The following is a 22724-nucleotide window of genomic DNA, read 5'->3' on the forward strand; positions in this document are numbered from 1 at the left end:
ACATTGGGCAAAATTTGGACGTTTTTACTTAGGGGTGTACTCACTTTTGTTGCGAGTGGTTTACACATTAATGGCTGTGTGTTGTTATTTTGAGGGGACAGCAAATTTACACTGTTATACAAGCTGTACACTCACTACATTACATTGTAGCAAAGTGTAATTTCTTCAGTGTTGCCACATGAAAAAAATATAATAAAATATTTACAAAGATGTGAGGGGTGTACTACCATTTTGAGCTTACTGTATGTCATCAATTAAAAAAAGTTGCACTTTTCTATACTGTGTCACTTTGCAGAAGGACGGCAATCATAGGAACTGGGTAGGAGAGGATAATGAACCTCTCACAGGCTTTTCTTGGAAAGGGGGGTCCGAACCTGATACCACTGGCATTCAAATCTGGAACGAGGTCTTCACCATGAAAAAGCCGGATGGTAAAGAGGTAAGAGAACTCACTCTGCTATCAACTGTGTTTGCTGCTTCTGTTTAGGGATAATATAGTGTTATCATGAAGACTTTACCTTTTCATTTGTTTGTAGTTTTTTTTAACCTTTCTGTTTTTACTTCTGTTAATTAGGTTGCTGTTGTGCTAATGGACACGCAGGGGGCATTTGACAGCCAGTCCACAGTTAAGGATTGTGCCACTATTTTTGCTCTCAGCACTATGACCAGCTCTATTCAGGTAAGCTGATCACAGTTTATGATGTCTGTTTATCAGGTGTGGGTTTATAACTATTTTGCCCAACCATCCAGTGTTTTATTTATTTACCCAATACTGTATGTAGTATCCAAGCTATCACAAAGTGGGAAAATTGTTTTAAAATTGTCCAATTTATACATAGACTTTTCAAAAGAAGTACCCTCATACACAATAATCCCTGCCCGATTATTGTAAGCATTGTGGAAATCGTTTGTTCTGCTTGCAAAAAGATTAGGCATTAGACAATAATTTGGCTGATTCCAGATGAAAAACACAGTCCTCTGACGTTTTTTTCTATTAACTACATGGGTAAATGGGAGGCAGGTAAATAAGGCTATTCAAAGTGTATCCGAAGCCAAGTTTTTGTTTTATTAATCTTAGTTTTGGATAGAGCGGTGATGGGTTAGAACTGCTGTCATATTTTTAATTTAGGTAATATTTACAGGACCAACCCCCCACCCCCCAAAAAGTAAAAATATCCGTGATATGTGAATCAGTAACAAAGGGTGATAAAAACAACAATTATTTTCACAAATGAAGTGCACCAAATTATAAAGAGTGTAATCAAAGATATATCACAGTCTCCAGTTAAATTGTCTACAGTATTATGGATGAGCATTGCATCCCCCCCTCCCATAGGGCAGAATGTAGTGGTCTACAAAACGATGGTAGTAGTCAGCCCTAGAGGTCATCAGTTGGAGCTTACATGCTGACATCATGCAGCTGCTTACTTTGGTCTGCAGCAGACCTTGATGCAAGTGTGCAGCAGTACATAGTGTATTCACTTATTGACGCACTGATTTTATAGCGGTTTTATCTTGAATGACTTTTAATGATCAATAAAACCACACTGCACTATGACCAGCCTTGGTTTGCTCCAGGGTGGATTTGATTAAAATCAACACAATTTAAATCATAATTTTTAAAGAGCAACGGTCATCTCTGTCATGCAGCAGCTCCTCCTCTGACCTTCCGTTGACTCACGACAGTCCCATTTACTTTAATGGGAGAGCTGATGATGCAGCAGTGACACAACAAGGTGAGGGACGTGCCAGCAGCAGGCGTGTGGATGCCCACTAACAGGTGCTGCCATGATGTATCTGGAATGACAGGTGCTTTTTAAATGTAAGGACTCATTCTTGCTGGTAGTTAGAATCTTTAATATTCGCAAACAAAATGAAGGTTTCCTATTCAGAATTCAGATTAGTCAAACAGCGATATCAGAACTGATTTTAGGTTAATAGGTTTAGTTTGTAGTGTACATAGATTTGCAAAACAATGGGTTAACTGGCAGAACACTTTAAAACACTGCATACACCTTATTTTTCTGTGTTGATGCCCTAGAACAAGTCATGAGACCATTTCAGAATGGTAGTCATTTCTGTCCATGTGCGCAGAATCTCATGGCCCGAAAGCCTAGTCAACTGAAGTTATCTGTAAAAAGGCACATCATTTATATGCCCTTTGAATAAGGACATTCTCTTTGGTAAGGCACTTGACAAGTTCAATAAGGATGTCACAGGAGTTAAGGTCCTTCTCCCACAGCAGAAATTTCCAAAAACCCTCTTTTTGGGGGCTTCTGCCTCCTCAAAACGCAGAGCCTTACACCCATTTTCTTAGGCTTCAACTTCAAAGCCAAAATTCAGCCCCAGCATCTGGACCCAGTGTAATGTTTTTTTTTTTTTTTCATCTGGAGATTTTTTTTTGTAACAATTACCTGCATGGAGTATATTGAATGTGGATTTACTAGTCTCTTAGTTCAACCAGAAACTGGACAGGTTTCATGCATTGCCTTTGCTAAAACTTTTACCTTGTCTTCTTTAAATGCTGAGGCTGAAAGCATTCAAGTCATGCTTATGGTTGGCCTTGAAGAACATAGTATGCCGACTTTGTCTGTTAGTTGACACTCCATGGTCTCGACCAGGTCTGTTATTGCAATGATCAGTTTTTACTCCAACCATGGAATTTAAATCTTGTATTGTCAGTGTTAAAAAGATCTCTACACAGTGCAGTTTGGGACATTTGCTCAACATTGTTATAACGTAAGATAGTCTTTTTTGTGGTGGTCTTTTTTGGCTACAAGGGTTTCTAAGATGGCAGCTTTTTCCTGTAGGCCCACTGTAGTTTTACATCACAACAAGTTTGTTTTAACAACAAACATCTTTTTGCCCTGTGTGGTCTTGGTCTTTCACCTTCATGAGAATATTGTGTTACCCTTCCTGTGTCTGGCACGGATTCTCTTCCTGGAGATTGCTCTCTATTTCCTGGATGTGGTGAGGGTAGTCAGATTTAACTTTTCTGCCACTGCAAACTGAGTCCCTTTTTGTTATTTCAGAAGGTCTTAAAGTATCATACAAAACTTGCCTCAGGCAAGTGCTGGGACCCGGAGACAGGAATTCACTAGCAAAGCAGTCATCTCCTCACTGGCTGCAGTGAAAATTTTCTGTAAACAGATTCTCTAAGTTCTGCTACATCAACATGTTTGCCTCCGTAGATGCTAGTTTCAGTTAAAACATTCTGCTGTTTTAATGTCCTTGTTTTCCTTTTTGAGCTTTTTCGTGTTGGTCTAGTTTGCCTTTGTTATTCAGTATGCCTGTCTCTTAGCTTAATTTAGCTTGCTTTTGGTTGTCCCTAAGACCGGCCATACATAGAATTAATTTCTTTCCTGCAACCCATGGTTGCAGGAAAGAAATTGGCTTGATTCCCCCATCAACAGACAGTGTTGATACAGGAATCCCTCCTGCCAGGCCATTGACTTCTGGCGGGAGGAAGCCGTCCCCACCAGGAGAAGACAGTGATTATTGCTAGCGACTATAGCAGCCATTAGCGATAAACGCAGGTAAAACCCAGCATGCTGGTTGTACCCAAGTTGATCGATCAGCTTGGTACATTCAGTGTGCCCATACACGGTTCGAATCTCGGCTGGTTCAGCAGTAACCAGCTGAGATTAGAACTGTGTATGGCCTGCTATAGTTATTTTATTCAAACTGTATCCTTCAATGGATGATGGAGAAATTGGGATTTTTGTACACAGCGTAAAATAGTTTCCTCTGAGTTCATTGAGTGACAAATCTGTAGCCTATTGTTTAGTAGACTGCTTGCTATAACTGAGCAGGTGGGAGGGTTCATCGCTTCAAGGGGGCTGACCTTCAATTTTCTAAGTGCCTAGTGTTCATTTCTCATTTAGGCACCTGTGTAACCCTAGGTATCTGACTAGTAGACCGTGTCACTCATTGGACTCTGACTATGTTACATGGAGTACAGAAATACTATTTTTTTTTTTTTCTTTTATGCCGCTCATTTATCATTTTACATTATTAGTTAATTTTTTTGATCATCATTACAGATCTATAATTTATCCCAAAATATACAAGAGGATGATCTACAACAGCTGCAGGTGAGTGTATCAAAATACTTTTTTTTTTTTATTTTATTTTTTTTATGTTCAGTCAGTAAAAGAAATCTTTTGGATAGTGTTTCCCAACCTCAAGAGACGATGTTGCTAAACTGAGTTTGTAAATTAAAGTGATACTATTTTTTTTTTCCTTAAAAATAACAAACATGTTCTACTTACCAGCCCTGTGCAGTGGTTTTGCACAGATCAACCCAGATCCTCCACATCTCGGGTCCCTCGTTGGTGCTCCTAGCCCCTCCCTCCTGTTTGAGTGCCCCGACAGCAAGCAGCTCTGTGTATCCATTTAGACAAGGAGCCACGGTTTGGCCCCGTCCCCTTTCTCTCCTCATTGGGTAACTGACTTTGACAGCAGCGGGAGCCAATGGTGCCGCTGCTGTCTCTCAGCCAATCAGGAGGGAGAATCCTGGATGGCCAAGGCACATGCAACATCGCTGGATAGAGATGGGCTTAGGTAAGTATTAGGGTGGCTGTTGCACACCCAAGGTTTTTTTTTTTTATCATAATGCATAGCATGCATTACGATAAAAAACGTTCTGCTTTTACAACCACTTTAAAGCTGTTCCTATAAAGGAGATAGGGGATGCCTTCCTGCCTATTCATTGCCTACCTACTCTGACAAACACTGGTCAGTTGAACAAAAATCTTTTTCTCGTCCCTACAGAGTAGAGGTCAGCGGAACTCAATAGAACAGTGTTGGGTCCCTTTCATACATGCGGATCGTTTTTGTTTCATCAGTTCAGTCGCATTTAAAAAAAATGACCCATGTGTCCACCAGTTTTTTACATCCACCAGCTAGAGTCCTTAACCACTCGAGACCCAGAGCCATTTTTCATGCAAAAACTGACCGCTTGTCCATTTTTTACATGTGTTTTTTGTACAATCCTTTTTTTTTATTTTTATTTTTATTTATTTTTTTAATAGAAGAAAAATAAGGCTTTGATCCGTTCCAAAAAAACGAATGTTGATGGAAGCGGATGTTTTTCTGTAGAGATGCGTTGATGTCCGTTTTTCATCTCTCAACGGATGGATAAAAAACGGTCCGCATGTATGAAAGGGGCTTTCGTTTTTGCTGTCAGGCAGCTTTTATTTATTTTTAGTTTACCAGCAGTTACTTTAACCACTTCAGCTCTGGAAGGTTTTTTTCACATAAATAGAGCTTTCTTTTGGTGGTATTTGATCATCGCTGGGTTTTTTATGTTTTGTGATATTTTGAAAAAAAAAACTATTTTCTACTTTCTGTAATAAAACATATCCAATGAAATCAAATTTTGTCATAACTTTAGGCCAAAATGTATTCTGCTCTGTTTTTGGTAAAAAAAAAATCCCAATAAGTGTATTAATTTATTTGTCCGAAAGTTGTAGCGTCTACAAACTGTAGAGTTTTATATTTGAAAGTTGATCAGTTCTAATGTACTGACTGTATCTAATTTCTTGAGGGTTTTAGGACAGTACAAATTGTACCCAAGTGAACCATTTTTGGAAAGTAGACCATGTGAGGCATAGGGAGTTTTTTTGAATTTGTAATTTTTCTTGTTGCAATTTTTTTGAAAATTAATACATTGAATACCCTTTTTTTTATTTTTTATTTTTTTTACATACTAATAAGGTTTAAAACTCAAGATCTAAAGATTCATGTTTTCCTTTCTCTTGGCATTCTTCAGCTTTTTACTGAATATGGACGACTGGCTATGGATGAGATCTTCTTGAAGCCCTTTCAAGTAAGAAATGAGCAAGATGGAAATCTGAGCTTGAGTAGTTTTGCAATGTGTAATATTATTACTAGCAAAGGTGTGCCTGTTCAAAAACAATAAGAATTGCAAGAGCTGAGAGCGCTGATCGGGAGTTGTTCGGCTGCTGGTTTTCCAGCATGCACACCCGGCTTGTGTCAGACAGACTGACTTACACACAGGCCAAACCTCGGCTGTTTTTTTTTTTTTTTTAACAAGTTTTTATTGCCATATGCATAAAGGTAGTACAGTTCACCAATCCAAGAACATATAGTTGAGTACATACATTTCAGAAAAGAAGTATTTCATATATACATTCACAGGTTATCCTATCTACAGTGCCTCAAAGCAGTATTCATACCCCTTGAAATTTTCCACATTTTGTCATATTACAACCAACAGGGCTGCATATATTTAGGAGGTCAAAGGTATCTGCAATGAATTGAGTAACCTGGGACCACAATGGTTGAATTCTATTGCATTCCCACACCATATGCAAAAAAAGGAGCCCAGTCAATAAACACTTATGACACAGAGGGATGTCTCTTCTCCCCATTTTGAACAGGTGCAGGAGTGTAATACATTTGATGCAGGTACCTTGGCGCTGGATCATCTTGTCTTTTGATTGGACTGTGTCTATATAAGAAATAAGTACTTGTTCCTCCCATAATTCAGCTGTCAGCTGTGGAACTATTATACACCATCTCTCCCTAGTCTTCTGATTGTGCCAACCTTCCACCCATGTCATTGTGGTATAATAGCTATATATAAGTTTATTATGTTCAGATCTCAGTAGGAGCTTGTCCAAGATAGTATGGCTGTGTTTTTTTTTTTTGTTTTTGTTTTTTTAACCACCCATTGCCTCCTGACATTCGTCAGAAGAGGTGGCCAGGGAGAAATGCCTGTTTGGGTGAGAAGTAAACGGAAAAGTGGCCAGGGTTCACTATTGTTATCACACTCAAAAACCAATCCACCTATCTCAGAGCAAGACCTAATCTGTCAATAATGTGACAGTCCCTGGCTTGCTCTCAGATCTCCTGATCAAAATATGCCAGCATGCAGCATGGTGTATCCAGAGAGACATACCTGCTCTCTGTGTGTACTAGTGCTTGGTGTACTTTTTTTTTTTTAATGTCCTGTATCACATGAAAAGTGGTCTTTGATAAGACATTGAATGCCTGCCCTTAACAAGTAGTCCATATCATCTTTGCTTACAATTTTTGGTAGACTGAAGTGAACAAAGTGGAGAACCTATTCTGTATTGTTCCCCTAAAATGCAACATTTTACCAGCAGGTGGCACTGCAGGTTAAGCCTGTGATTGTAGCATTCCCTGAATCCAGTAGGACCTATAAACATACCTCAATTGTAGTTGTAAAATAGGGTTCTCAAGGGCAGAGGAAAGGGGGCCAACAGGGCTTGTACAGTGGGCAGCAGGGAAGTATACAGGCGTAAGCAGGGCATAGTCATGTTGTAAAGCGCTGCACAAACTGTTGGCGCTATATAAATCATAATCTAGCACCAGGGCAAAGATGACCAACTGAAAGCCCCAGCAGCAATCAACACTCTCACCCCCTTAATATACATACCTTCTGCAAACCAAAATTCTCCTCAAAACAAAAATTCCCTCTCCTCCTCAAAATTACCCTCTCAGCACAAAGCTTTTACCACACATTATCTTTTTCCCCTCAAATCCCCCCTCCCAACACAAATTCTCTCCGACCCCCGTACACCCTCTCCCCCCACCCAAATCCCCACTTCTAACATAATTCCCTCCCCCCAGCACATATCAACCCCCCCCCTCCAAAAACCTTTCACTCCAAATGATTGTTGCCCTCCCCTCTGTTGTGTTCCCAGTACAGTTCCTTCCCTCCCCTGCTAAAATTACAGAAGATAATCCAGGATCACGCTTAGATCAGGCTGTACATGGTTTGATTATTCACCCCCCTATCTCCTCCAAGGACTGCTCATCTCCTGGCAGCAGGAAATGTGGGTAAGGGTGGATACTCAATCCATGTATAATCCAATCTGAGAGTGATCCTGTATCGTCTTCTGTATGGTAGAGCGCTGTTCTGACAAGAGGGGGGAGAGCACAACACAGCCCACATCTCCTTCTTGATATACTTGATCAAAGTAATCAGAAATGCAATTGACATTTAAGAAAGGGTGAATAAGCAGTGTCAGCCCCTGTATTTTAGGTTTTCTTATTTGAGCTTTATCTTGTTCACAGTTCTTTCTGTGTACCAGGCAGGTCCATCTGATCCTGTTGGCACACTAAAGAGTCGTGAATCGAAATTCGACAAATTTCTATTCAATCAGTGTATTCAGAAGGCGGGGGAATCCCACTGACTCCTCTGCTGCCAGAATGCAAGAACACAGCAGGAAGGATTCAAGTGTGTGTGGGGGGGGGGGGGGGAATCGGTTCAGGTTTTTTTCATCCAGCTCTCTGGCTGAACTTAAAAACGGAACTGTGTATAATCCATCAATCAACTTTTGTACAACCAGCCTGTGGAACATTTTCTCTGATCAGCACCGGCGGTGAAGGTCTTCCCACTGTCTGCATACAATGGGGGTCTTCCCGCTGTCTGCATACAATGGGGCAGAGGGAGGGATTTCCCCCATCCACACACTCGATGGCGTGTTAATGGGGTAATAAAGTAATTTTCTTTCGTTCAACCCACTGGTTAAGTAAAATAAAAAAAGTCTCATGTATGGCCAGCCTGTATGCAGTTTGATGATCCCTGCTGAACCAGCAGAAATTAGAACCATGTATGGGCAACTTGGGTATAATCAGCCTGTCCGATTATATCCGCTTGCAATAATCATTGTGTGTTCTCCTGGCAGGAGAGCTGAAAGAGTGTGTACTAGTTCCGTGGACCCCATGAAAGATGTAGTGGGGGATGGTGGTATATTTTTGGGGGGGGGGGGGGGCAGCAAACAATCCATCCGCTCTAGCAACACTTTGGTATGTAACATAGAGGATTCACTTCAACAAAAGCAACCTTTTGGTATCTAACATATAGGATACGCTTAAAAAAATGTTCTGTTACATTTAGTTAAAGTTTTTTTTATGTTTTTTTTTCTTTTTTTTTAAACAGACCCTTATGTTTTTGGTTAGAGATTGGAGCTTTCCTTATGAATATCCCTATGGAGCAGAAGGAGGTGCAAAGTTCCTAGAGAAGAGGCTGAAGGTATGTTCACTGTCTGTTGTCAGCTGTTCTTCAGTATAACCGTTCGTCCAACATCTAACTGAGATTTCCTAATTAAAACAAACAAACAAAGCAATTGATCAAATTATCTTTATTTTTTTCTTTGTACCCTGATTTGTAACATTTGTGGCATTGGCTACACTGTTTTTATTTTTTTTAATTCAGCTATTATTTTTCAAGAGTTTTTCAAAACATGATACAATGGCACTCTGCTACAGCAATAATCTTTCTGAATATTAGAAAAGTATTCATGCGATAGGGTACCACATAAATAGCATGGGTTCTGTAATCGTGTGTGTGTGTGTGTGTGTGTGTGTGTATATTATAATTTATTATATAAAACAAGTCAGCAGTCCAATGATCATTAGCAGGAAATAAAACTGGTTGGTATCATCCCTGAGTCAGAATAATGGACCAATGATCAAACTTATATGGAAATGGGATTTTAAGTATACCTCACCAGTGTTATATATACAACATAACACCAAATTTCATAAAAGTACAATTTTATTCATAAACAATATAATATCCAGTATTTAAAATTGTAATCCCAAAAGGTTTGGGTATACTAGTAACAAGCTAGACATTTCAGCTTCTATGTACGCATTTTGAAAAAAAAAATGTAAGCTTCTTCAGGACATTTGGTGACATTGTTTTTCCAATGACAGCTTCACCAAATGTCCTGAAGAAGCAGAAATAGAAAAGCAAAAACATGTAGACAAAGTATATTTTCACTCTAGTAGAGGGTAAGATGTTAATTGGAGGATTGGTTACCAGTCCATTCTGCATATGGTATATGTAAACCCTGGCTATATAAAAACAATATGTATGCTCAGTAAAAAATAAAGATTTTTTTTAATCTGTGAGGGGGTCAAAGATTCTAGGAAAGTATTTTGAAGCACACCTTCCCAGATATGTTATGTAGGTCCTCCTCCCCTTTGTCTCCAGAGTAGTAGAAAGTTCCTAGATTTATGTAGCAGGTGTAAATAAAGGGAGGGTATATGTCCATTGGTATCCACAGAGTTCATTAATGTATGTACTAATATTGCTATGTTACTAAAGGTCTATTGCCAAATATTTAGTAGATAAGTATTCACATTTCCAAAAACTTGGATCAAATTCTTTGGCCTTAACTTGTCAGTTTGCAGAATTCTATCACAAATAGTTTTTAGCGCTTTTAAAGCTGACCTTACAGCTTACACTTTACAGTACAGTTTAATTGTGCAATCTTGCTTTTTCCTGCAAGGACCTGTCTAAATGGATAAAGAGTGAAACATAGTTTAGGTAAACCTAGCTGTTTAAAATGTGTACATTTAAATTGTAATGTGTATGGCCAGATACAGTGGGGTTGATTTACTAAAACTGGAGAGTGCAAAATCTGGTCAAGTTGTACATGGTAGCCTATCAGCTTCTACCTTCAGCTTGTTCAATTAAGCTTTGACAAAAAAAAATAATCTAGAAGTTGATTGGTTTCTATGCACAGCTGCACCAGATTTTGTACTCTCCAGCTTTAGTAAATCAACCCCATGTGTTTCCACAGATGAGTATTGTTAGTAATAGGAGGGTTTATGAGGAAGCACATGATTGAATTAATGCGTGATTCTATGAAGGGAACTGGTAAAACAGAATTTTCTGAAGTATCAAAAAAGGAACAACCTCGTATTAGTTATAATACGAGATTGAAGACTTGCCTGTTGTTGCTATGTAGCTTAGGTGCACCTAAAGCTGGCTTTTCAACATGACTTGGGTAACTCTCTCTTTTCTATGCTCAAGAATTTTTCCTTTTAAAAAAAAAAAAAGGACAGGACCAAACCTTGGTTGGTTCAGAGATTTTGCGGGATGTGTAGAATTATTTTGTAACTCATGTGCGTTAATGTTTGACCAGATGCAGGGGAGAATATTTGGGGTGTTGCAAGTCCTGATGAAGCTAGATTTGTAGAAATGAGTGCAAATGTCACAACTTTGTTCTCCAGGTAAAAGAACACCAGCATGAAGAGATCCAGAATGTACGAAAACACATTCACTCCTGTTTCACCAGCGTCAGCTGCTTCCTTCTCCCACACCCCGGTCTCAAAGTGGCAACTAGTCCTCAGTTTGATGGCCGCCTGAAAGGTCAGTCATATTGTTGCTTGTGCTGGAAAGATTTGATGAATGATGGTCATGCTTGCTCTTTCAACCAGTATGCAGTGGACATTTCTTTCCATTGCATACACTTTATCAGGTACATCTGTATAAAACCCACAAAGATATTGTCGCTCAGTTCATGCGGGTATTCGGTATTGATGGACCATGAAAGGATTTTTTTCACACTTTGACACAGAAGATAAATTAGATCTTAAGTTTGTCATCCTTCTACCCGGTACTGCTGGAATGACAATTTTTTCGACTTATGAAAGCCTGTCAGCTTGAGGTAGACTGTCTGTTCCCGTGACCTCTTTCATTAACAAAGTGTTTTCATTCATAAAAATACTACTCACTGGATGTTTCTCCTCTCACATAATTTTTTGTACATTTTAAAGATGGTAATGCATAAGCATTCCAGGAAATTTTGCAGTTTCTGAGCTATTTTAAGTGCCTAGCCTGGTATCAACAGCCATTCCTTGGTCACAGTTAGTTAGATCATGCATCTTGTCCTAATGCTTGGTTGCACAGTAGATGAGCCTATTGAATATGTTTTCTCATATATAATATACACACACATTTTTTTTTCAATATCATCCACATGATGTGCGGTTTGTCTATTTGCTTCAAAGTAGTACTATAGGCAAAACTATCAACAAGATTTTTTTTTTCACACCATCTATGTCCCATTGCGGAGATTTCCCTTCACTTTCTGTCCAATAGCCAGACAGGAAGTGAAAGAAAATCCCTGCAAATTAAGGGAATTCTTTGGGGACCCTCGGGTCACCAGAACTGGTGTCCCCATTGGAAGATTTCCCAACTCTTACTTTTCTGGTGGCAACCCATGAATTAGGATTTTCTTTCGCGTTCAATGATAAAAGTAAACGGGACGAATAGAGAGGGTGAATCTCCTCAACGGGGGCACAGACGGCAATAAAAACTGACAAGCGTTCCAGTTCCTCTACACACTATTCAAAACTTAAAAAATATTTTGCCTTTAGTTATACTTTAAGGACCAGGCGCAGCTAATAAAGTAGGCATTGAGGGTTTACAAACGTGACAAGTGTTAGCAGCAAACCTTTTGAGTTGCAATGTTTTGAAATGGGATGCAGATATTAAAGCACCTTATTTCAGAAGACAATTTTTATGGTACATTCACAATTTATATATGTAAATGCTTTTAATTTACATGGGAAGCATTTACAGGAATGCAGTAGGGGTTTCATCCTACTGAACTCTGCTTATCCCGATGACTAACTTCTACTCTTAAAGCGGAGCTCCAACCTAAAGTGGAACTTCCGCTCATTGGAACCTTCCCCCCCTCCGGTGCCACAATTGGCACCTTTCAGGGGGAGGGGGGTGCAGATACCTGTATAGTACAGGTATTTGCACCCACTTCCGGCATAGATAGCCGCAGATTCTGCGGGTACTTACGCCTCTTCCTGCGGGTCCCCCGCTGTCTGTTGGGAAACACACGGATCCCAGAGACAGTGGGGACCATCCTTATTGCGCAGCGTGACTCGTGCATGCGCAGTAGGGAACCGGGAAGTGAAGCTGCAAGGCTTCACTTCCTGATTCCCACACCGAAGATGGCGGCGGCAGCACCCGAGAGCCAATCGAGAGATCGGCTTTGGGTGCCGACATCGCGGGCGCACTGGGCGGGTAAGTGTCCTTATTTTAAAAGTCAGCAGCTGCAGTATTTGCCTACACGTGGGCCATACACTGGTCAGGTTTTTTTGGTTTTTTTTTTGCGATCAGTCATCGGGTTGAACAAAAATACTGACCCAGTTCTCCCATCCACACATTCAATGTGAATGCAGGTATCCTCTCTGCTATGTCATTGTATTCCCGTCCCCCACCGTCAGAATACATTGATCAGCACTGCAACCTAATACACTGATCAGCACTGCAGTGCTGATTGAATGGAATTTCTCTTATATTCACCGACTGACACAGCTCCTCTCTGTAACTAAATGGGTTTGTTAGCCTGCCACTAGGAGAACTAGGCAAAATTGTAACACAATACACAGAAATGTCAGTATCGCCCAGGGGGTGGACCCTGTGCTAACAACCCTCCCTGCTGCCCCAGCAGATTCAGTTTTATTTTGCCTAGTGAAGGAGAATGACCTAGGAACCCTGCAGGCCCTTTGGTCCATTTTTTTGATGCAGGATTTATACTTTTGCGCAAGATGAAAGATCCTGGGATCTTCTATCAACTGCCGGCTGGGTGACAGGCTGGTTGAGTTATCCTTGTAGTCCCCCCAGTCTGGCCATCGAGCGTGTGCAGGTCGCAGCTTTGGCTCGGCAGGCCACGACATACCCCAGCTCCAGAGGTGGTCGTGAGCTTCAATGCTCCGGGGTATACATATGACCGGGCTACTGATGTCTGGATCACAGTATACCGGGCCAGCAGCCACCCTGTAACTGCGCAGGAGTGGGTCTGTGATGGAATGTCTCCCAGCTCTTCTGGACTGGTAAGTACGGCTCTTACAGCAGCTGGGCATTCCCTGGGAGGTTGATTCGGGGGCCACCTCACCTCCTTCTCTTCTCTCCCATGTCCCTATCCCCCCCCCCCCCCCCCCCCCCAAGGGGGTCTGTGTGGCTAGCGATGGTCCTGGTCCCGGTGTGGAGGGTCCTAAAAGGGTCTGTGGAGGTATTTTTGCTAGTTGAAGGCAGCGCTGTTCTGGGATTTTTCCTGTCCCCGCATGGCTCTGTCCGGCGGCCATTTTGGCTGAGGGCCGAGCAGGTTCCCCTTGTGAGCCTCAGCAGCCATTTTCTATGGGATTTTCCTATTAGTTGCATTGGCGGCCATTTTTTTTGAAGCTCGAGTGCTCTTTTCACCACAGTTCTCTTGTGACAGCATGCTATCGCATGCTGTTTCCTGTGTCCACTGTGTATACAGGATGCTGGATGGCCATTCCCTGAACGCTGGTGCAAGCTCTGCAGATCGTTTCACCGCTCTTTTCTACAACTTCCGCCGACACCGTTTCTTCACTCTGCAACTGGGTAACCTCCTGGGGACTACAGGCACGACTAGTAACCATCACAGAATGCCTCAGGGTGGTGAGTCAGCACTAGGAACCCCCCACCCCCCCTCCAGGCGGCAGCAGGAAGGTGAAACCTTCACTGTCCTAAGTCAGGTGGCAGGCAGGGTAGGGTCAGCATGGCTTCAGAAACTGGTGTTTTCCCCCAAAATCCAGGCTTTTGCAACCGGGTCACCTGCGGATGGCGCTGTGCCCATGGACACCCTGACGGCAGTCCTTAACTCATTTGTTGGTAAAATAGAGGTGGTGCGTGGAAGGAAAGGTACGCTAAAAAGGCCCTTGCCCACCCCCCGTCATCTGGGGAGAGCTCTGATGCAGACTCGGGCCCTGCTGCGGCTGGTGACCCCTGCCCTGACATATCAGACGAAGCTGACCAGGACCATTCAGACAGCGAGGATGATTCCCCGTCCGGGCGCGACAAGGTGCTGGTTGGAGCACTTATCACAGCTGTGCGTGATACCCTGAAGATCCAGGTGCCAGCGGATCCCTCTGCTGATGTATCTGTCCCTTTTGGGTCCCGCAAGCCAGCACGTTCATCTAAGGTGTTCCCGTATTTGACTTATTTTGACAAGATCATCTACAGGGAATGGGGTCGGCCGCAAAGGACCTTTTCGGTCCCCAAAAACATGGCGGTGCGCTACCCCTTTGAGGAAAGCCTTCTCAAGAAGTGGTCGGCTCCTCCGGTCGTGGACCCCCCAGTATCTAGGTTAAGTTTGCAGCCCGGTGGACCTCCCAGTGATCCGACAAATGGGTCTGCGACCTGATTTCCACAGGCTACCAGATAGAGTTCCTCTCTTGGCCGCCGAACAGATTCTTCCCCTCCAGCATACCCGGTTCGCCGGGGGGCCCTGTTAGGTGCGGTGAGGGACTTGCTGTATCAGGGGGTGATTGTACCAGTTCCGGAATCAGAACGCTTCCAGGGGTTCTACTCAAATCTGTTTATGGTTCCCAAGAAGGAAGGGGTACGTCCGATCTTGGACTTAAAAGCCCTCAAACACTTTGTAATAGTGCAGAGGTTTCGAATGGAATCAGTTCACTCAGTAGTCACTGCACTCCATCAAGGGGACTCCCTGGCGTCCTTGGACATCCAGGATGCGAACCTGCACATACCCATATGACTTCGGCATCAAAAATGTCTGCGTTTGACAGTCGGGGAAGCCCACTACCAATTTGTGGTTCTCCCTTTTGGCCTGGCATCAGCCCCCTGAGTCTTTACCAAAGTACTTGCTCCAGTGTTGGCGTTGTTGCGACAACGCGGGATCGCGATCATGGGTTACCTGGACGATCTCCTCCCTGAGAGCATCTTCCACTTCAGAATTAGAGGGGGATGTGGTGATCACCATGCAGACTCTGCGAGAATTTGGGTGGCTGTTGAACCTAAAGAAGTTGGTGATTGTACCGACCCAGCATCTGGAGTACCTAGGTTTACTATTGGGCTCCAGGGAAGCGAGGGTCTTTCTCCCTTCAGACAAATTGCAGACTCTCAGATCTGCGGTCAAACTTCTGATGAGCTGCAAGTGGTCATCGCTCTGCTTTTGCATGCGAGTACTGGGGCTCATGGTAGCCTCCTTCGAGGCAGTACCTTATGCCCAGTTCCACAACAGAGTCCTGCAGAAGGAGATCTTGACAAAATGGGACAAATCTCCGTTGTCCCTGGATTGGCAGATCCAGGTGAGTCAGCCAGTCAGGGACTCCCTGATCTGGTGGTTGAGGTCCCCGGTGATTCAGTCCGGAAAATCGTTCTTTCCTCTGAAATGGACGGTGATCACTACGGACGCCAGTCTATCTGGCTGGGGTGGAGTGATGGGGATTCAGTCAGTTCAGGGCCTCTGGTCGGCAGAATAATCAAAGTTTACGATCAATCTGCTCCAATTGAGAGCGATCAGGCTGTGTCTCCACACATGGTCAATGTGTCTTCAGGGGCGTTCGAACAGGATACAGTCAGCCATTTACATCCTGGGGGTGGAAAATTGGCAGGCTGACTATCTGAGTCAACAGATGCTGGACCCAGGAGAATGGGTATTGCATCCGGAGATATTCAGGCGGTTGTGCCTGAAATGGGGCACACCAGATGTGGATCTATTGGCATCCCGCCTCAATCGGAAGGTGCCGAGATTCGTGTCCAGGACAAGAGATCCGTGGGCAGCCGCGTCAGACACGCTGGTGGCTCCGTGGGATCAGTACCAGCTGATCTACGCCTTTCATCCGCTATAACTGTTGCCACGCCTGCTGCGCAGAGTGGAAGCCGAGGGGATCCCAGTAATCCTGGTGGCCCCAGATTGGCCTCAGCGGCCCTGGTACGTCTGGTGGCAGACGCTCAGTGGCGGCTGCTGCTGCGAGAGGACCTCCTATCTCATGGTCCAATCTTTCATCCTGCTTTACCATCGCTGGTTTTAACGGCATGGCTATTGAGACCCTGGTGCTGAGGAACCGGGGTCTGTCGGACTCTGTGATCCCAACTATGTTGAGGGCGCGGAAATCTTCACGGAAGATATATCATCGTACCTGGAAGGCCTATATCTCCATGTGTGAGGAGAAAGGGGGACATCCGCGCTCCTTTTCTATATCCAGGATCCTGCTGTTTCTCCAGCAAGGTGTAGACCAGAAGTTGGCGTTGCGTACCATTACGGGGCAAATTTCAGCTCTGGCTGTCTTTTTTTTTCAGCGACCCCTGGAGTCTCACTCATTAGTGACCACCTTTGTTCAGGGGGTACAACATGTAGTCCCTCCGATGCGTCCAACGTTACCCCCGTGGGATTTAAACCTGGTGTTGTCGGCGCTTCAAACACCGCCATTTGAGAATATCAGGGAGATTCCCTTGTTGACCCTTTCACAGAAGGTGGTTTTTCTAGTGGCCATAACATCATCCAGGAGGGTTTCAGAATTGGCGGCCTTGTCCTGCAAGTCTCCTTATTTGGTCATCCACAGGGATAAGGTGGTGTTGCGTCCGCAACCGTCCTTTCTACCTTAGGTGGTCTCGGCCTTTCACATCAATGAGGGCATTGTATTACCATCGTTGTGTCCTAAGCCAAAGCACCCCAAAGAGGTGGCCCTTCTCGCTCTCGACGTGGTTAGGGCTCTTAAAGTGTATTTGTCTGCCACAGCTCCCTTTCGGAAGTCAGACTTGCTGTTTGTTTCGGTGGCTGGTCCAAAGAAGGGTATGGCGGTCTCGTCTGCCACCATTTCTAGGTGGATCAGACAAATTGTAGTACAAGCCTACGCCTTGAAGGGACAGGTGCCCCCCTTTTCGGTCACAGCCCACTCTACAAGGGCAATCAGAACATCTTGGGCCTTCCGACACCAAGCGTCGGTCGCCCAGGTGTGTAAGGCGGCGACCTGGTCGTCTGTCCATACGTTTACTAAGTTCTACAAGGTAGACGTCAGTGCATCGGCTAATGCCTGTTTTGGCCGCAAGGTTTTGCAGGCGGCCGTGTAGTTGCACTTGAGATTTTTTCCTGGTTTTTCGATAAAAACACAGTACTGTTTATTAATGCACTGTTGCATTACTTCCGCAAAAAAGTTGCAGTGTTGGGGATCTCTCCTGTTGAGAATACCCGGTTATATGGCGGCGGTGTGTTTTTCCGTACACTGCTGTTTTTTGTGGGTTTAGTTTCACTAGTTCCCACTTGCCATGGTGGATGAAGTTTTTATGCTGTTTTTTTCCCACCCCTCATTTGGCACTGCTTGGGGACGTCCCATTTAGTTACAGAGAGGAGCTGTGTCGGTCGGTGAATATAAGAGAAAATAGGATTTTTGTATTCAGCGTAAAATCCTTTTCTCTGTAATTCACCGACCGACACAGCACCCACCCCTCCTTTTCTCTACGTTTATACTGCTTGTTGATGTACTGAGTCTGCTGGGGCAGCAGGGAGGGTTGTTGGCACAGGGTCCGCCCCCTGGGTGGTACTGACATTTCTGTCTATTGTGTTACAATTTTGCCTAGTTCTCCTAGTGGCAGGCTAACAAACCCATTTAGTTACAGAGAGGAGCTGTGTCGGTCGTTGAATTACAGAGAAAAGGATTTTAAGGTGAGTACAAAAATCCTATTTTTTCCAGTAGGATTGTTCATGAGAAGTTGATCAATAGATCAACTTCTCATGAACAGGAATGGCCATAGATGAAATGAAATTGTCTGGCTCAGCAGGAACTAGATGAATTTTGATCCATGTGTGGCCAGCTTAAAGTGGAGTTCCACCCAAAAATTGAACTTCCGCTTTAAGTACTCGTGACCCCCTAACATGCCACATTTGGCATGTAAGTTTTTGGGGGAGGGTACCTAGTTTTCACAGATACCCAGCTCCCACTTTCTCTAATGGCATTGGAAGGAATTTCACCTTTTCCTCCCTCCCTGCAATGTTATGGGACACATTACAGGTCCCAGATGATTGCCCGACCATTCAGAACGCGCAGTGCTGCCAGGCGCCAACACTTGCAATGCCGGTGCCGCTACAGAGAGGAGGGGGAGAGAAGCGAGGCTTCAGGCGGCCGTGAATCTTCCCCAGAAGGCTGATAAACTACAATAAAACTTGAGAGGGTCTAACCCTTCTCTGTCCACAAACCAAAACAAAAAGTTTTTGCCTTTACATGCACGCCAACTATTTATATGATTTGTCTTTTGTTTTCCATAGACATTGCTCCTGAGTTTACAGAGCAGCTGAGTGCTCTGGTGCCACTTATCCTTGAACCTGGTAGCCTTATGGAGAAAGAGATAAATGGTGCAAAGGTTACTTGCCGAGGACTGCTTGAATATTTCAGGGTAAGTTCCTCTCTTTATATGACCTTGTTCTTAGTTTGTGGATGTTTCACAATAAAACAGGTATAGCTCTTGTATAGTTACTACTGTTCAGAATGTCATTACGTTTTCCATATGTAGTGCTCATAGGTTTTAGCGAGGGTTCATCCTGCTGTAAAGATACAAAGTTGTTGTTATCAGTAAAATGATACCTAAAGTAAATAATGGAAATGGTAGTGCCAGTGTTCTGACGAGAAAGGTCCCCCGTCGGATAATGCCCGCCCTGTACTGCACAGGTGCAGCTCTTGCACAGTATAGAGGACAAAGGAGGCGCCGAAAGTCTCCGAACATGAGCAGCTGTTGATCAGCTATACACAGCACCTACACTATTGAGACTACATTGTGCCACATGCTCCCAATGCTCTTTACAAGGGACGGGTGTATTATTCATTGAACTCGCAAGAGGCGGATGCATACAGAAGAGGGTGTATGATGGGCAGAGCTCATATGATGGGGGTGGATTTCTCAAAGGGGCAGATGTATTATTGATAAGCGTGTAAGGGGTGGATGCCTACGGAAGAGGCCGTCTTTTACAATGATGGGTAGAACTGATACGTTGGGGGTGGTTTTCTCAATAAACTACACGTCTTTGCGGGGCGTGTTTACACAACTGAAGGGTGGGTTTTACAATGTTGGTGGGCGGGTTTGCAGGACCTATTTAACTACCTAACACATGCAATTTGCCACAGTATCAGTGCTGATTTTGATGTTTGGCATCCACCCCTTACACGATTCCCAATAATGCATCCGCCCCTTTGAGAAATCCACCCCCATCGTATGAGCTCTGCCTATCATGCAGCCTCTTCTGTATGCATCCGCCCCTTGCAGAGTTGCATTAGCATCGGGAGTGTGTGGCACAATGACGTCTTGATTGCGCAGTCGCCGTGTACAGCTGATCAACAGCTGTTCACATTCAGAGATTTTTGGCTGCTCTGTTGAGCTCCGTACTGCGCCTGCGTCGTACAGGACGGGCATTATCCGATGGGGGACCTTTCTCGACACACCAGTTCACACTGGGGTGGCTTCAAAGTGGTTCAACTCTGTAGGCGCCCTACACATTGTGACCTCTTTAATAGAAGTCAATGCAAGCCGCTCCAAAGTTACCCCCAAGTAGTACAGGAACATTTTTCTAAGTCGAGGCAACTGGAGTCGCTCCCATTAGAACGGTTCCATTGCACTGCATGGAGGGCGACTTGTCAGGCAGCTAAGTTGCCTGACGGATCTCCCCAGTGTGAACCGGAACTTAGTGTAAAATGGTTTAATACAACGGAATATTAGCTATAACAGCTTGATAAAAAATAATAAACAGCAGTAAGACCCCTTTCACACTGGGGCACTTTTCAGGCATTTTAGCACTAAAATAGCGCCTGAAAAGTGCCTGTCAAGCCACCCCAGTGTGGTTCCACACTGGGCAGCACACTTGCAGGATGGGAAAAAATGTCCCTGTCCATTGAAATGAATAGGCAGTGCTGCCGAAACGCTTGCAAATCGTATCGCCAGCGCAGCAACACGGGCGCTATTCCCCTTCTCTTCGGCCGCTAGCGGGGATTAAAAGCGCCACTATAACAGCAGTGCTTTACCACTAACGCCCGGACCGCCCCAGTGTGAAAGGGGTCTAAATCATAAAGCGGAGCTAAACCCACTGATTTAATGGTTTCAAAAAAAGTTACATTCCTGGAATGCCGGGATTGCTGTCACATTTGCTTGTGTCCTGAACCAAACTGTCAAACCATCAAATGTCTGGTGTCATAAATGATCACATGTGCAGCATCATGGCAGTTGCAGATCAAACTGAAGCAGCTTCCTTGGCTGTAAAGGATAGGAGGGTCTCTGCATCTACAGACATCCATATTATAACACTGACCTATCTAGCCCTGTAAAGAAGAAATCCCTATAAATACCTTTTCTGAAGCCGATCCAGCAGCGGAAGCTCTGCAGAGGACACAGCCGACAACGGCTGTGAAATTAATGGGGAGTGACATCACCAAAAGACTTACTATGCAGCTTCTGTTGTCAGATGTGTCCTCTGTACCCACCCACACAGAGCAGCCGCGGATAACAGATCAGTGTGGGATCGGGTCAGATCAGCTGCAGAAAAGGTATGTATACTTATTTCTTCTTTACAGAGCTAGATAGGTTAGTGTTAGATTGTGGATGTCTGTAGATGCAGGGATTTTCTTTAAACGTACATCACGGGATACAGCGCCATGGTAATTACTATGTGGGCTATAATCCACCTTAAGGTGCTGGACACTGGCACACCCTAAACAGGAAGTTGCCTCCCTATATAACCCCTTCCACTATTGGCAGTATGTCTGTTTTTTCGCCAATGTCTAAGGTGTTTGTCACGAGCAAAGATGTGCTGTGCTGAGCTCCATTGGAGCAATCCTTGCTGGGGTTAGCTATGCAGCCAGATCCATTCAAAGTGTCTTTTTGGCCGAATTGAATGGTACCCGGGCCTCGTGTCTGAAGAAATTAGGTTTTGCCTGTAAACGCTTCTCTTTTTAGAGAGCTGGCCCCTGGGATCCAGTACTTTTGGTATTAAGGCTATAAAGTTTTACTGGCGGGGTGCTTTTACAGGTCCAGGATTGTGGGTTTCCCCAAGGGTCCCCAGCTCCTGAAGGTTTGTTAACGGAACCCACCGTGATGGGTAAAGATTAGGTCTGCTGGTTTTACCACGGAAAATCCTGCGGCGGGAAAAGTAAGTGGCGTTTTCTAAGAAATTTTTGACTTTTCTTATGAATGTCTCCTTTTAATTTAGTGAATGTTGTCATGTCTGTGTCACCACTGGGGGCTGTATAGAGCACATACCTTCTCTCGCTCCCTCTGAGAGCTCACGGTACAGCAGCTTCCTTTACTCCAGCCAGCATCAGACCTCCGGTAAGTCTGGGGGGGTTTTCCTCCCCACTAGACGCCCCTCAACTGTGCCGTTTTCTCCCACCAGGAGAAAAACCAAAAACAAAACGAACGGTGCGCCGCCCTACTCCGCAGCTTCCAGGTTCCCTCTTCGCCATTTTTTCCTCCTTGCTGCATGCTGCGGAGGGACAAGAGGTTTTGGTGACACAAGCATTCCTTTTGACACATTTACTATTGCATCAGGCTGAGCATTAATAGTTGGTTAAGTTGAATAATGACACCAGCCCATCCAGTTCAACCTGAGTGAGTGTCTACAATTGTCCCTATCCCTGTACATTGCACACTCATGTCTGTCCCTACCCTCAAGGAGCCCACAATCTAAGGTCCCCATTCATATACTAGGGCCAATTTTGGACAGAAGCCAGTTAACCTATCTGCATGTCTTTGGATTGTGGGAGGAAACCAGAGTACCCGGAGGAAACCCACGCAGGCACTGGGAGAACATGCAAACTCCAGGCAGGTAGTGTCGTGGTTGGGATACGAACCAGCGACCCTTCTTACTGCCAGGTGAGAGTGCTAACCACTACACCACTGTGCTGCCCTTTAATAGCAGCGGCAGTGGCTGACTAATGCTCAAGCAATGGATGCGATTTCTTCTTGTAGTACCTCTGCTTTATGCATCGGCCTATATTCAGAAGGGGGTGGGTTTAAACACCCCCAAAAAAGTAGCTAAAAGGGTTTCCCTCAAGCTCTGGAAAGCCTACTCTACAAATGGCATCCTCCCCATAGAGGGGATGGCTGGTCAGAGTGAGATCGAGGCCATGAAATTTTTGCAACTGTTTTCAACACTGCAGCTTCTGTTAAT

The 22724-nt window shown here is 44.2% G+C and overlaps 1 protein-coding gene across 1 annotated transcript in view; it reads left to right on the forward strand.

Moving 5' to 3' along the window:
- The window catches only part of LOC143959443 (atlastin-3-like), a 107402-nt gene that overhangs the window by 53897 nt on the left and 30781 nt on the right, over nucleotides 1-22724 (forward strand). The window contains exons 3-9 of the mRNA XM_077468098.1: nucleotides 296-439; nucleotides 575-679; nucleotides 4044-4094; nucleotides 5774-5830; nucleotides 8936-9028; nucleotides 11020-11158; nucleotides 18840-18967. Of these exons, the coding sequence (XP_077324224.1) occupies nucleotides 296-439; nucleotides 575-679; nucleotides 4044-4094; nucleotides 5774-5830; nucleotides 8936-9028; nucleotides 11020-11158; nucleotides 18840-18967 (717 nt within the window). The remainder of the gene's footprint in view (nucleotides 1-295; nucleotides 440-574; nucleotides 680-4043; nucleotides 4095-5773; nucleotides 5831-8935; nucleotides 9029-11019; nucleotides 11159-18839; nucleotides 18968-22724) is intronic.

The sequence above is a fragment of the Lithobates pipiens genome, unplaced genomic scaffold, assembly GCF_037356315.1.
Source record: "Lithobates pipiens isolate NorthernLeopardFrog02 unplaced genomic scaffold, aLitPip1_a1.2 Scaffold_75, whole genome shotgun sequence".
Classification (NCBI taxonomy): Eukaryota; Metazoa; Chordata; class Amphibia; order Anura; family Ranidae; genus Lithobates; species Lithobates pipiens.